The 14,073-nt window shown below is 39.7% G+C and overlaps 1 protein-coding gene across 1 annotated transcript in view; it reads left to right on the top strand.

Moving 5' to 3' along the window:
- The window catches only part of ANAPC10 (anaphase promoting complex subunit 10), a 43,263-nt gene extending 29,786 nt beyond the window's left edge, over positions 1–13,477 (top strand). Inside the window, exon 5 of the mRNA XM_004685301.2 lies at positions 13,044–13,477. Within this exon, the coding sequence (XP_004685358.1) occupies positions 13,044–13,274 (231 nt within the window). The 3' untranslated portion in view covers positions 13,275–13,477. The remainder of the gene's footprint in view (positions 1–13,043) is intronic.
- Positions 13,478–14,073: the final 596 nt, after the last annotated feature.

Here is a 14,073-nt window from a genome sequence, read left to right as displayed (position 1 = left end):
GCCATTCTCACTAGGGTGGGGTGGTATCTCATTGTGGTTTTAATTTGCATCTCCCTTATTACGAGTGATGTTGAACATTTTTTCATATGCTTATTAAACCTCTTTTTTTTTTTTTTTAAAGATTTACTTTTGTGTAGAAGAACAGGAGTGCAGGGCAGAAGTATGGGGGGGGGGGCGAGAAGATCCACCAGAGACAGAGTGGGAGCAGAACAGGCGGATATACTGAAATAGACTGCTGTGGGGAGCAGTGGGCAAAATAAGAGGTTTGCTGTGCCCCATACCAGGGTTACCTTCCTGGCTGGAGATGGAACCCATGCCTTGGCAGTGGTAGTGCTGAGCCCTTACCCCTGGGCCCTACCCCAGCGGAGGCCCTGGAACTTCTTTGCATTTGTATTTTCAAAAAATTTTTCTTTAAAAGTTGACAACAGTTGTTGTTTTTTTTCTTTTTTAACTTGAGGTAAAATGTAAATTTTCACTACTGGGAGAGTAGTAGTGATTTTGCACCTTGGTTATTAAGGGTTCTTATATCCTTTATTTCGTTGTATAAACCATATAAGCAAACATAGGCATATTAGCTTGTTTTTAAAAGCTTCAGCATGTTTATGGTGAGCTTCCACAGACTAGAAATCACTCTGTGTAATGTGTAAATCGTAAGAATCAGTTCAATTTGGGGACAGTATAGAGTTTTGATCAAACATGACACCTTGGGGAAAATGACATGATTGTGGTATGTTAGCAAGATAAACTTACAATCCCATTAGATACCAGTGTTGTCATGTTTCTGAGGTTAATTGGCCGCTTTCAGCTATAGGTTATGCATCGTCCCGCTTGAAATCACCGGCCAAGCTATCAGGCAGAAATACTTCACAGGACTAATTGACCTTGTCAGTATAATAGAAACACTTACAAATAAAATTCTCTTTGCCAACAACATTGCAAATGAAAGCCCCAGAAGAAACTGTTATGTCCTGTAACTGTCCTGGAATGTTATGATTCAGTCAGCAGGCTGTGGGTGGAGGTGGGTGGCAGTGAGTGGAGGGAGGGAAACGGGCAGGAGGGAGAACTTTGGAGGGAATGAATCAGGTCATGCCAGAGAAATCTGTTTTAGACAGGATTTTAACGATCTTGAATCTCTTAAAAAGCAGTGTCTTTAAGTTTTTTCTATTTTCACCCTTCCGTATCTCAAGCCCTTTTGTGAGATCTGGTCGTCACCATTGCAGTGATATTGTTTGGGCACCACTCCATCCTTGAATTTCAAATGTTTTTTTGTGTTTGTTTTTGCTATAGGTTAGGATTTGTGCCAGAGTGGGAGATGGGAGGAATGTTGGGAAGAGACAGAGAACGTTCTCTCTATGGCAAATTTCACCAATTTGTCTTTCAGCTTTTTTCTTTTTGATAATGATGAAAACCACGCATTTTATTATAAAACTCCCAAAGCAATATATCCATCTTACTTACAGAAAGTAAATGTTAGTCTTTAAAAGAGAGAAAAAAAGAGCTTCAGCCTAACACTCACGTTAGGTCCCATGGATGCCAGCCAGCTAAGAGACACAGTGAGGCAGCTCTCGGCCTGCATCGTAATCTGCAGAAGGGCCATGGAGGAAGCCTGTGCATTTCCTTTTTCAAAAGGCATCTTTTACATTGTAAGGGGAAGACAGTGAGATTGTTCAGTGGGCTTCAAAAATAGTAATAAAAAGAGATTTATAATGGAAAGAATCGATGGTATATTTCACCTAGCATACGAAAGACAATGTGTAATAAGGGATTTTGTGGTTTTACAGCTCAGTGCATGTGTTTGAAAGCTGCTCTCTCAGCAACGTGGGTGGCAGGTTATGCTACCATATAATGTATTGTAGTTGGCTCTCCGCACTCGTCAGGGTTAGTGTTCAACCATTCGGAAAATTTTCCCATTGTTCTATCATGTGAACCGAGACTAGTGTTGAATTCCCAATAACTTACAAAAAAAAAAAAGGGTTTAATTAGAAAGCTTGAAATTTGATTACATCTTCTGTGTTTTGATGCAGTCTTTCTATTTTAATAACCTATTAATTGCAGCAATTTTCAAAAAGATATGCCCAAATCAGAATTTCGTCCTTTTCTTTTCTCAATAGCTTTTATAGAAATTTGTCTTTGGATCTTGCCCTTTTTTCTGTATTAACACTCTATTTCCATCTTAAGCATTTTGCTTTAGATGGACCGTGGCTCTTGGCAGCTAGTGCATTTTCAGCAAATAATACTGTTTCTAGTAAGAGTTGCAGAGAAAAAAAAAAACTTAGTGTGAGGTCCTTGTAAACTGAACCTTTGGGACATTACTTTATCTCTTCTCCCCTTTGTGCTTCTTCGCTGTTTGTGTAATGGCCATAAATTACACCATTTGAAAAGAAGAATTAAAAACGTTTTATTTTGTTATTTTTGTAGTTGGATTTTTCTTCACCTGTTATTTTAAAGATACATAGAGAAGTAAGCAATTATGGCATTGAAATCCTATTGAGCCGGCACCTCCAGAGCACAGTCCAAGAACCCAGAAAGCCGCCTGCTGGGCTGTCTGTGGTGTGCTGTGTAGACATCAGTGTCTGCTGTTCACACGTCATTTTTTTACTGAAAGTTCCTCTTGGAATAAAGACTGTTTTCTGAGTGGAGCAATACATTTGTTGGTCCTTATATTTTAAATTTGTGTGGATTTCTGTTCATAGGCTAAGTTGCCCCAGAAGTATAGGGCACACTTGTCACGGGCACCTCAAGAAATAGAGAAATAGTTTGTATGTTTATGTGCCACAAAATAGTGAAAGCTTTTAAATGAAATTATAAAGTATACTGCAGGTGAGAAATGAGCTTTTGTTGAAGATCTATACAAAGGCTTGATTTCAGTGCTCACTCTTGCCCTTTAAATCCGTTTTATTTTTAAAGTAAAGTGTATCTTGGCTGAAGAACATCAAAATATCATAAATTTGCCCTGTACTTCATTCGAAATCCAGATACTTAACTGTGGTGACGTCTTGATGATATTATCTTGTGTTATTAGAATTTTTTTAACTAATACTAATACTTAGAGAATATGTTTGAAGGGCTATTTAGGGATCCTCGCATTAAGTTTTTCATTTATAACCTTACTCACTTCATTCATTTTTGCCCTCACTGTGCTGCTGAGTATCACACAGAACAAACCTGCAAAATCTCCTTCAGTGTTGGCAACCTCAACTTTTTCATGCAGACTCATAAACCATTAAAAAGAGAAAGTATTCACCAAAAAAAATAGGGGAACTTCAGATTTAAGTTCGGTGAAATAAAAAAAAAAAATGTCTCTAGTCTCGTTTATCTGAATCACTAGAACATCATATTTTGTTTTCTTAGAAACTTTACAGAATGTAAAAAATGGGTAAATATAGGCATCTCTGCTGAAACTTTTTTTTTCTGTCAAGGTATAATGTTATATATGTATATATAATTGCAGATTTGTGCTCACTCGGAATTTCACTCAGTTTCTTGAGCCATTACAATGCACTTTTACACCTCATAATAATTGTATGAACCTTTTAGTTTTTGTTTCTTTTGGTTATTAGGATATGATTACTGTCTTTCTGGTACCAACTATTAATATTTAGTCAACAGACCTTGGAGAGGATGATGCTTATTCTCACATGTGCTCTTCAGTTTGCTTCTTATTAGTTGTCGTAACCTTCCTTTCACTCCAGTGGAGACAGAAGAGATTGTCATCCAAGCAAGATATATCTCACTTGTGCCTCCCGCAAAGGGAAGTAAAAGCACCAAGCCCTTATGTTAGCTTTCTGAGGGCCCACGGCCCCCGAGTCTCCTGATTGCCACGAAGCCTAATTGCTCACAGGGCGACCTGGCGCTCTGCTGCTTCCCGCTGAGCTGTTCGCTGGTCCTTGTGAATGGAGCAGAAATGTCTTTGCTTTTTCTGCTCAGCTGTCACTGATGGCAGTTTTAGGAAAAGTTAACGTTTTTCTCAAATGATGGCAATTCACAGAAGTCAGACTTTTAATATCTCATCAGATATAGAAGTTAATTAAGAGCTTTTAAATTCATGTGACATAAAATTTATTGCTTCTTACTCCAGGATACTCATTTTGTATAATATCACCTTAACCATTCTAGACAGATGTTCTAGATTTAGCTAAACACTTTTGAAAATAAATTATGAGAGGGGTTTTTTTTTTTTTTTTGGTACTTTTACAAACAAAGTCTGTTATATATGTGTTCATATATATGAGGATTATGAGACCACTGGAAATCACAGATCTTGCAAGCAAAGGTATGCTGGGGGAGGGGTCTGTTCTGGCTGTTTTAAAAAACCCGCTGTATGTTAGGTTTTCACCTCTGTGTAGACCTGGAGCAGGAACTTCATTTGTTCCCATTATCATGCTTCACTCCTGTGCTCTGTAAGGCCTGGGTCAGTGAGCCTGTGGACCTTCACAGCGAGCTGCTTCTCCTCCCCGCCCCTTCAGTCTCCCCAGCTCTTCAAAGCCTGGATCAAATGATAGCTTTTTCATTTGTTGGTCGTTGCTTGTGTTTAGGTCAGATTATAGTCTTTTTATTTATTTATGCATACAGAACGGGGGTACAGGAAAGAGGTGGGGAGGGGCTTGGTGGTGAGAGGACTCACCAGAGAGAGTGGGGAGCAGAACAAGCAGATAGACGAAGTACACTGCTGAGGGGAGCAGCGGGCAGGTCAGGAGAGGTCAGCTGCGCCATGTGGGTCAGCTCCAGGGCAGGGATCGAACTCATGCTGAAGTGACTTTAGCGTAGTGTTGTGCTTGAACCTGCTGCGGATCAGATTATATTCTTTTTTTATGGCAGACACAGACATACCCTATGACTACTTTGTTACTTTCATTATGTTAAGAAATTTGGCAGGAAAATTACTTTTAAGTTCTGGGACCATCCTTCTTCATAGCTAGGTGACCGCTGGCAAATTACAGGTTTCGCCACTATCCACAAGGAGAATGTTTCTATTTGGTATGATTTGGGTCTTGGGAACATTATTATCATTAATTTAAATGGAAGAATTTTTGAGATTTACCCAACATGCAGAATAGCAAATAGGCCCTCCCTGGTGGCTCAGCCAGTTAAAGCACAGCACTGAGAAGCTTAAACCACTTCCGCATGAGTTCGATCCCTGCCTGCCCCGGAGGAGATCCACATGGCGGCAGACCTCTCCTGACCCGCCCGCTGCTCCCCTCAGCAGTGTACTTTGTCAATCTGCCTGTTCTGCTCCCTCTTCTGTCTCTGGTAAATCCTCTCACCCTCCACATCTTTGGCCTGTACCCCAGTTCTGTATGAATAAATTAATAAATCTTAAAAAAAAATCATAGCAAATAAACATTCTTATTTTCAGATAGTGGGGAAACCTGTATGTATCCTGTCTATGAACTTTAGGTTCCTCAACCATGAATTAAGGCTACACTGTTGGGGTGCTTAAAGAAAATGGACATTAAGTGCGTGGCACACAGCTCAAGGAGCAGTGGCTAGAAGGAGCAGAGCCTGGAACACTGGTCGTGTTTTTATAGACTGTAAAATACACTGACGTGCTTTTCTACATAACACATGAAATTGGGAGTTTTAGCTACATGTAATTACTGAATGCATACTTATTTCTTTAATCAAGTAAGATCCAGAGCATGGGCTTTGGAGTCACCTGCTGGGGGTTGAGTTTCTGTTCAGTTAGTTAACTGGGAACCTCTGGACATTGGCTTCTCGGTGTCTCAGCATTCTGTGCGTTAGCTGAAGATGAGGGCGGTGTACCCTGTAGGGCTGTGCCGGGCTGGGCCAGACCTGTTCGTGTGTAACTTGGAACTGTATTACTGATGTGCACTTCTGGTTACCTTCAACTTTTCCCTGCTTTGAGGATTTATTTACTATTAAGATTTATGTTGTTAGAGTGACAGTTTCCCTTTCATTTTGCTGTTCCTTAAGAATTACGCTCCTGAAAAATCTAATTTTGTGTATATTTGCATATGGCTTGGAGTGCATACAAATTCCACTTTATTTTTGTTCTTGGGTAGAAACGTGACTGTGAACCAGGCATTAACTTAGTTTAGAGTTCTTTCACAGTGAATCATACTTTACCTGTACTGTCAAGGACTAGGAAATAGAGGAGCCTCATGAGAGCCCAGTGAGCTCTGCAGTTGTGTGCTGGAGTTTCTGCTGTTGCTTCCTTGGCGTGCTTTGTGCTCCTTCTTTCAGAGTCCGCGAAACACCCACACCATTTCTGTGTGTCTCTCTTACCTAGTATAAGAAGTAGGAACTTAATGAGCATCCGGAATTTCTCTGCTGCACTGTCAAAACCTTTCTCCTACCCTTTAAAGGTAGCCATTACCCCAGTGTTTGTGATAATTTCCTTAGATTTCTCTGTAGTGTTAACGTGTGTATGCACCTTAAGCATTCGTTTCATTTCTGTTTTTGAACTCTTAATTTGATGTCTTAGCTTTATCAGCAACACTGACTTTGAAGTTTTAAGTTTAATCCTTTAAGTGCACTTTTCTTACATAAAACTACATATGTAGGCTAATAGTCTGACACAATCACAGTAGCGGTTACCACACCACGCCTCTCTTCCTGTCCCACGCACCCATTCCTTCCTTGGGAGCAAGCCCTTAGTTACCTTGCCCCCCACCCCCAGTTTTCTTTTGGGATTTGCTTGTTTTCTTTTTTTAATTTTCTCTCTTAAAGTGGTGTCTGTGCATGGGCATCTGTAATAGAGGCATATGTGATCTTATTATGTGTGCACGTCTCTAGACTTAGAACGTGATCTAATGGTGGATTACTGTGAAACATCAGGATCTGTCCCTTAATCCCATTTCTTCTCTCACATGCTTCCCCTCTTCACCTTCCAGTATCATTTTTGTGGTGTTTGCAGATATCATTGTGTACATTTTCACTATTGTGACCATGTAAGTATTGTTTAAGCCTGCATCAGGCATGTCATGTCCTACGTTTAAGTTACCTATTTATGGATCAGTACCTGCCTCATTTTTTTCTTATTTTTAAAGGACATTGTGAATTATCACTAGATCTCTCTGTTCTCTGACAGATCTGTGAAATACCTTTGAAATAGTCACATGGGCTCTCTTAGGTCCACCCTTTTTCTTGGGAACTTCCCTCCTGGACCTCTGGCTCAGCTACTGTGTCAGTGGAAATTCAACCAGAGAAAAGAGAGAGAGAGAGAGAGTGTGTGTGTCTGTGTGTCTGTGGGGGTGGGTGACTGGTGGTATGGAATAGAGGGTTTGCTACAGGAATGTTAGCGAACAGCAGGTAGAACTAGGTTAGATGAATCTGTCAGACTTATTTTCATGTCACCTGCGGGAGCTAAACTCACAAGGGCAGGAAGTCAAATGTGGAGATGGATGGGGATGGTGATGGACCAGGACAAGCTGACCCAACAAGCATGAACGAGATGAACTGGAATTTGTGTCCATCTCACTGCCTTCACCCTGCGAGGCGAGTGTCCTATGGGAGAACCGACAGCCTCTGTCTGTCATGAAGCAAATGCACACCTAGCCCCGCGTCAGTTGCTGCGGGGGTCCCAGGCGATGGCGGAGCACTTGCAGACCCAGCTGCTGCCCTGTGACGTGACATGACCTGCAGATGGTGGTGCCTGTGTCCTACAAATGCACCTATCTCTACTGGCATGTGAGGAGCAGAATGGCTCTTTCTTCACCTTTGTTGTCCACAACTTGCATGAAAATATCTCCAGTTCCACCTAAACAGAAACATGCGAGGACGGGAATCCTGGGAAGTAGGTCTTTGCCGGCCAAGCTGACACAGGACAAGGCTATACAGTGGCCCTGAGAATGAGCCCCAGAGCTCCTACCGCAGGAGTCACCGGGGGCCCTGGCTGTTGCCCTCTGAACTCTCATCCCCATGCTTGTGCTGAAGCTACCTCCCCTCTTCACCTCCAGCCTGGGGATGAGCAGGGTACCTAAAGTGGGCTCATTTCTGGGGGGACTGACGCCTTGGTCTAAGACTTCAAGATGACCTTGCCGAACGTCCCTCAGAGCTTTGCTGCGGTCTGAAACACGTCCACCCAACCTCCCTTCCTTCCTGGTCTCCTTCCCCTGGGGTCAGACCTGCATTGCTGTCTGACAGCTCTTCCATGCTCCCCTGGCACCCACCCCATTTTTTCCCCACAGATGTTTCCTCTAATAAATTATTTGTATGTCTGTTCACATCCTGGTGTCTGCTGGGAGAATCCAGACTAATAGCTGTTTTCTTAGGGTGTCCCTTTAACGTCATCCTGGGAGTTCCCTTTCACCTTCTCCATGATAGATCCCTTGTCTCCTAGATCCCAGGTCTTCATCTTTCTTGGATTACTTCCTTTCTCGGTGGAATGCATCTTCCACAGGGGAAGTAAAATTATTGGAATCTGACAGGACTGAAAACTTTATTTTAATATCACCCTTGAGGGATGATTTGGCTGGGTATGGAATTTTAGTTGGGAAAAAAGGTTTCCATCAGAATTTTAAGCACATTCTCCATTGCCTCACAGTTTTCAGTGTAAATGTTGAGAAATGCAATGCTGCTTTTCGTGTCTGATGCTGACATACGAGGTCATGCTCTGTGTGCGTGGCTTCCCTGCTGGTGCGGACGCTCGGTGATTTCACTGCACGGGGGACTCCTTCCCTTTAGTTCTGGGGGTTTCGCTTATGCTTCTTCATACTTTTCCTCTCTGTGTTCTCTGTTCTTTTAATTCACATTCCTTAGCAGTGATTTTCCGCACTGTGCCACTGATTTTCTCATTTTGTACCTCTTCTGGTTTCTTCCTTTGCAAGCAGGTCATTTAACTTCCTGTTTGAAGCTTCGCGCTCCCACGTGTGGCGCGGTGCCCCGCCCTCTTTTCCAGCGTTCTTGTTGGAAAAGGAACTACTTTGGTATCTGTTTTTGCTAATTTGAAATAAATGCAGAGAGGATTTTCATTTTTATAACAAAAGAAAAACGTGAATGGTGTTCAAAACCGCTTTAGAGGCGGCAGCATCCCAAACTCCTTCCCGGCAGCTGCTCCATTTGGGCTGTGTGGTTGCCTGTTTGTGCCTGTGCTAGTGTGAATGTAGTTTCTGTGTGTCGTTTGGCATGGTTTGGTAGGTTAGCTTTTGGGTCTGGGAATGCCCAGGGGTTTTTGTTTGTTTGTTTGTTTGTTTTTTCTGTATAAGTAAAAGTGATTGTTTCTTTGTTTACCCCATTTTGGCTTATAAAAAGTTGTGGGGGAACCGCCTACCTTTGGGTGGCTCCTGTCAGCCTTACTTGGAACTTCAGTGCACCTCCAGTTTTGAAGGCAGTAGTAGATGGAATGCTCTTGCTTCTGGTTCACCTTCCCTGTTCTCTCTGCTTCGTGGACCCCTGTCTCAGCTGTCTTGGCTGAGTTTTGGAAGCCCACTATTTCCTAAACTTTTTCAGAACACTTGTAAATTAATCAAAATGGTGTTGCTTAAAGGTTAATGAGTGATTAGACAGATTTGCTGAACAGAAAGTGCATTAATTTTCAACAAATTAATTTCCTCTCATTGCACTGGTCAGTTTTGAATTCCCAGTATGTGGTAAGGGCTTTGTGGAATGAATGCACATTTTACTACTGGATTGGAGTGATGATGTGTTGACGCTTTATTGTTTGGCAGGTTTGAGGGTAAAAACGCTGTATATGTGTCTCTATACTTGTGCGTTTTCTGGGCAAGAGAGATTAGAGAAAAGGCTTGAACCTAACTGGAACCTGCAGCTAACATTAGGGGAAGGATGTGGCGATTGGAAAGGGGAAGCCAGGAGCTGAGTACAGTCATTCACATCATTAACCGTGAGTATTTCGGTTCTGATAACAAATAAAAACACAAGCAAAATCCTGGTAAGAAGTGGGTAGTTTCTGAACTTCAGGCTTATAAAGAAAATTACAGTTGAGGATCTCAAGGTCTCAGACCAAGAATTCATGTTTTACAAATACAAAAATAACCACTGAGCAAGAGTGCATTCAAGATCCTTGACCCATATTAAGCAGCATACATATGCCATCTCATAATCTTTGGGATATTTTCTTTCTTGCACAGTGCAGATTGACTTGTAGATTATCTGGCTAAAATGTAGGTGAAGGACCATTCCAGCCGAGGCTGAAGAGGTAAGCAGAGATCAGACATGCGGAGCCTTGAAACCATGGGAAGGGCCCTGGGTTAGTCTTAGGGTAACGACATACTGATGAAAAAAATTTTAAGAAGCACTGTACACCTTTATAAAATGACTGCTGCTAATTAGAGCAGAATGGAAGAAGGGAAAAGTAACTATGACAAGATATTAATAATAATCTAACAGCTGAAACTGCTTCTTGCCTCCATAAGGATTCTCTGTCTTTTTTCCTTGCCAACAGAGATCACTTTCCTCTGTAAAAAACTAAGTTTTTTACAGTTTACTCCATTTTCACCTTCTCTTTCAGTTAGTGTGCCCAGCCTGTGATCCAGATATAGCCAGTCCAGTCTTAAATGACTTCCAGTACACTGCAGCATATAAAAAATGCTGTGAATTTGAGATTGAGTCTGTCAGAAGCAATGGTTAAGTTTATCTAGAACAAGAGTTGAATTTAGAATTTTACTTTTACTTTTTGCTCATCATTGACATTCATTATTGTACATTTACCTGGAAAATAGACATTCCACCCAGAAGTGCGCTTCCCAGTCTCTGAACTCCATGTTTATCTATTATAATAATTTCCTGTTTCTGCTCTAAATAATACCACATACTTGGCAGCTTAAAACCACACACATTTATTGTCCTACAGTTCTGGAGGCCAGAAATTCAACATAGACCTTATAGATTTAAATCAGTGTGTCAGCAGGATGCGTTCTTTTCTGGAAATTCTAGAGGGGAGTCCTTGCCTTTCCAGCACACAGAGGCTGGCCGCTGCCCTTGGCTGTTGTCCTGTAGCGTCCTGTAGCTCAGACCCTGCATCCTGCCATCGCCTCTCCTCCTCTGTCCTTCCTGCCTTTCCTCATCAGGACCTTTGTGATTACATTGCCCCCTCTCTTAATGTAGGATACCTTCCCATTTCAAGATCTTTAACTTGATCACATCTGCAAATTTCCTTTTGCCTTGTGAGGGTTTGGCGGAGACATGGACGTCTGCCAGGGGCCCCCTGTTCTGCCTACCATGTCTTTTATTTGGAGTCATTCAGCTTCAGGGCTGGAAGGGACATGGGATGTGAACTTACCTAATCTCTTTACAATTAACTCTTGAGCGATGGGGTAGTGGGGGTGCAGACCCCCCTCCACCCAATTGGAAATCCATGTAGAGCATTGACTCCCCTTTAAGTAAACCATTAGTGTGCTGTTGATTGATAAGAAGCCTTACCAGTAACAGTTGATCAGCACATATTGTATATTGTATTCTTGTGAGGAAGTGAGCTAGAAAAAAGAAAGTGTTACAAGAAAAGCAAAGGAAGAAAAATACATTTACAACATTTTATCTATTTATACCACATGTTATTTTATGTTTACAAGGAAATCTGCTCTTAAGTAAACCTGCTAGTTCAAACCTGTGGTGGCCAAGAGTCTACTATAGCTTGTGCTTGAAGAAACAATGAAGCCAGAGATTGTTTCTCTGCCATTTAAATGTATTTATTTTTTTTAAATAAGGAACAAGCCTGAATTATGCTCTGTATGCTCAACTATACTTAGAACAATACCTTGAACATTTTAAGCACTTAATAACTGTTTCTTGCCTGAATGAATAAAAGGTTATTTTATAGAAACCAGATATATCTGGTGTCTGACTCACTCATGTTAAATTAGTGCTAATGGAAGTTTATAAAAAGTCACTAAAAATACCTTGAGGAGTTAGAGATTCATTTATTTTTATATTTGTAGTTAAAAGGAGGAAATCATATAGTTATAAAAATAACTCCCTTTTAAAAGATTCTGGTAATCCATTTCTTTTACTTTTTAACTTGACCACATTTGCAGAGTTCCTTTTGCTTTGTAGGGTTTTGGAGGAAGACATGGACATTTTCAGGGGCCCATTATTTTGCTTACCACATCTTTAAATCTTTAATTAGAATCATATAATGTCAGAAAGAATAAAGAAGAAAAAAAGATAAGCTGTAAGAAAGATATGAAAAGGAAAACAAGAAGAAAGAAAAAGGTAGTAAAGAGGGAGGGAGGAAAGGAAAAAGAAGATACAGTGTGTTCACTGAGTTGCTTTCTAGACAATTCATGGAATTCAGATTTTGTTTTTTTCTTACCATTGCTTTTTGCCTGTGTTACTAAGAGGGACCAGTAGTTCTTTTGATAATTCTCTTAGTTATAATATATAAGAAATTGATATCTTAATTATAATCATTAAGATGATTATCTTAAGGTAGTTAAGGATCAATATTCTCTTAATAGTTATAGCTTTGGGAAAAGTTTTAGAAATTTATATCTTTCTTTTGACTTAAGATCTTCTTTCTCTTGGTAAGAAAGGACAGTTTAGACTCTTGATTAAAGTAGAGTTAAAACTTAAAATTTATCTGTCATTTCTTATGAAAAATATTAGAAATAAAGATTTTAGGTTTAGATCATTATACATACTATTTACCAAGGCAGAGAACTTTTGGTAAGCATCAGAAGCATAATGACTAGTTTTATTTATTAATTTTATAGTTTATATAGAATCTGGTTTATTGTTACATAGCTTGGATGTTTTAAATGTGGTCTTTGAAATAAAATAGACCAGAAATACAGTGCTAAATTCTTTTCCTGCTTGTATCATGATGATTTTTCCATGGTCGTGTACATTTCATATACATCTAATTCTAAGGTTGTATGTTGTATACAGGTTTCTGTAAGTACTAAGTCTACATACACCTCTGCCTTGTTTATTAAGATGGTACATCTTAATAAAGTGTTCAACAGCTGTAAAATGGACCATAATAAAGTACTCAGTAACTGGTAATGGCTATTAATCATATTTCTGAGTGAAAACGTGTTACTTTAAAGCCAACCTTTTGAATACGTTCATCATTATAGGTTACATTCATTGAGTGATGCATAATCTGACTTTTCTTTTCTTGGCAGCAACTTGAATTGGTGGAACCAAGTGGCTGGATTCACGTTCCCTTAACTGATAATCATAAGAAGCCAACTCGCACATTCATGATACAGATTGCTGTTCTAGCTAACCACCAAAATGGAAGAGACACGCACATGAGACAGATTAAAATATACACACCAGTGGAAGAGAGCTCAATTGGTAAATTTCCTAGATGCACAACTATTGATTTCATGATGTATCGTTCAATAAGATAACTTTAAAACTGAACAAACGTCATTTTAACATTTTTATTTTATCTTGTCAGCAAATATTATATCTGTTACTGGAAAAACATCAGTTATTTTGCAATTTTGTATGCTTTTCAAAGTATGTTACTGTAACTTTGATAAATAAATTTTGGTTCTGATTATTATCTTTATTTTCTTTTTCAAATAATAAGCTCACCTCTATTGCATTATTAAAATAAAATTTAAATTTTAAAATTAAATTTTTCATCATATCAAAAGAAAATCAATTGAACTGAAAATTTAAAGATATACATCATATTTTACTAACCAGGTGGTGATTTCTTATAGGATAATAGGCCACATTTCTCCTTTTTTTTCCTTTTCTCTCCAGAGGGAACTTACTGCTTTAATATCAGCTCTTTTATTAAGGAACACTGCCCACATAAACTTAGCGCTAGGTTTCTGATGACAGCCATTGTCATTTCAACAGTATAGATCACTGAGTCATAATTACTCCCATGAAATATTTTTAGCCTTATATCCTGATTGTGTGTCAGAGATTGCCAGTATAATCTGATGTTTATCTTAAATCTAGTGCTCCTATAGAAGAATTAGTTTCAACTTTGTGTCTGACACTGAAACTTTCTATGAAAAATAGTGTTTTGTGAAAATATTTAAAATATATGAAGTCATTACATCTTAAAAGTGCTTAAATGTGTTTTCTTTCCATGATTTAAGATGATTGATTGACTGTATTCCTCCATACCCCCCCCATCTCTATTACTTTGAAGGAGGTGGATTATTTGGGCACCGAACTTCCCCAGAT

This window comes from Condylura cristata, unplaced genomic scaffold (genome assembly GCF_000260355.1).
Source record: "Condylura cristata isolate star-nosed mole 26May11 unplaced genomic scaffold, ConCri1.0 scaffold00018, whole genome shotgun sequence".
NCBI classification, from domain to species: Eukaryota; Metazoa; Chordata; class Mammalia; order Eulipotyphla; family Talpidae; genus Condylura; species Condylura cristata.
Note: the sequence above shows the minus strand (reverse complement) of the source record. Positions and strands in the feature narration are given on the sequence as shown.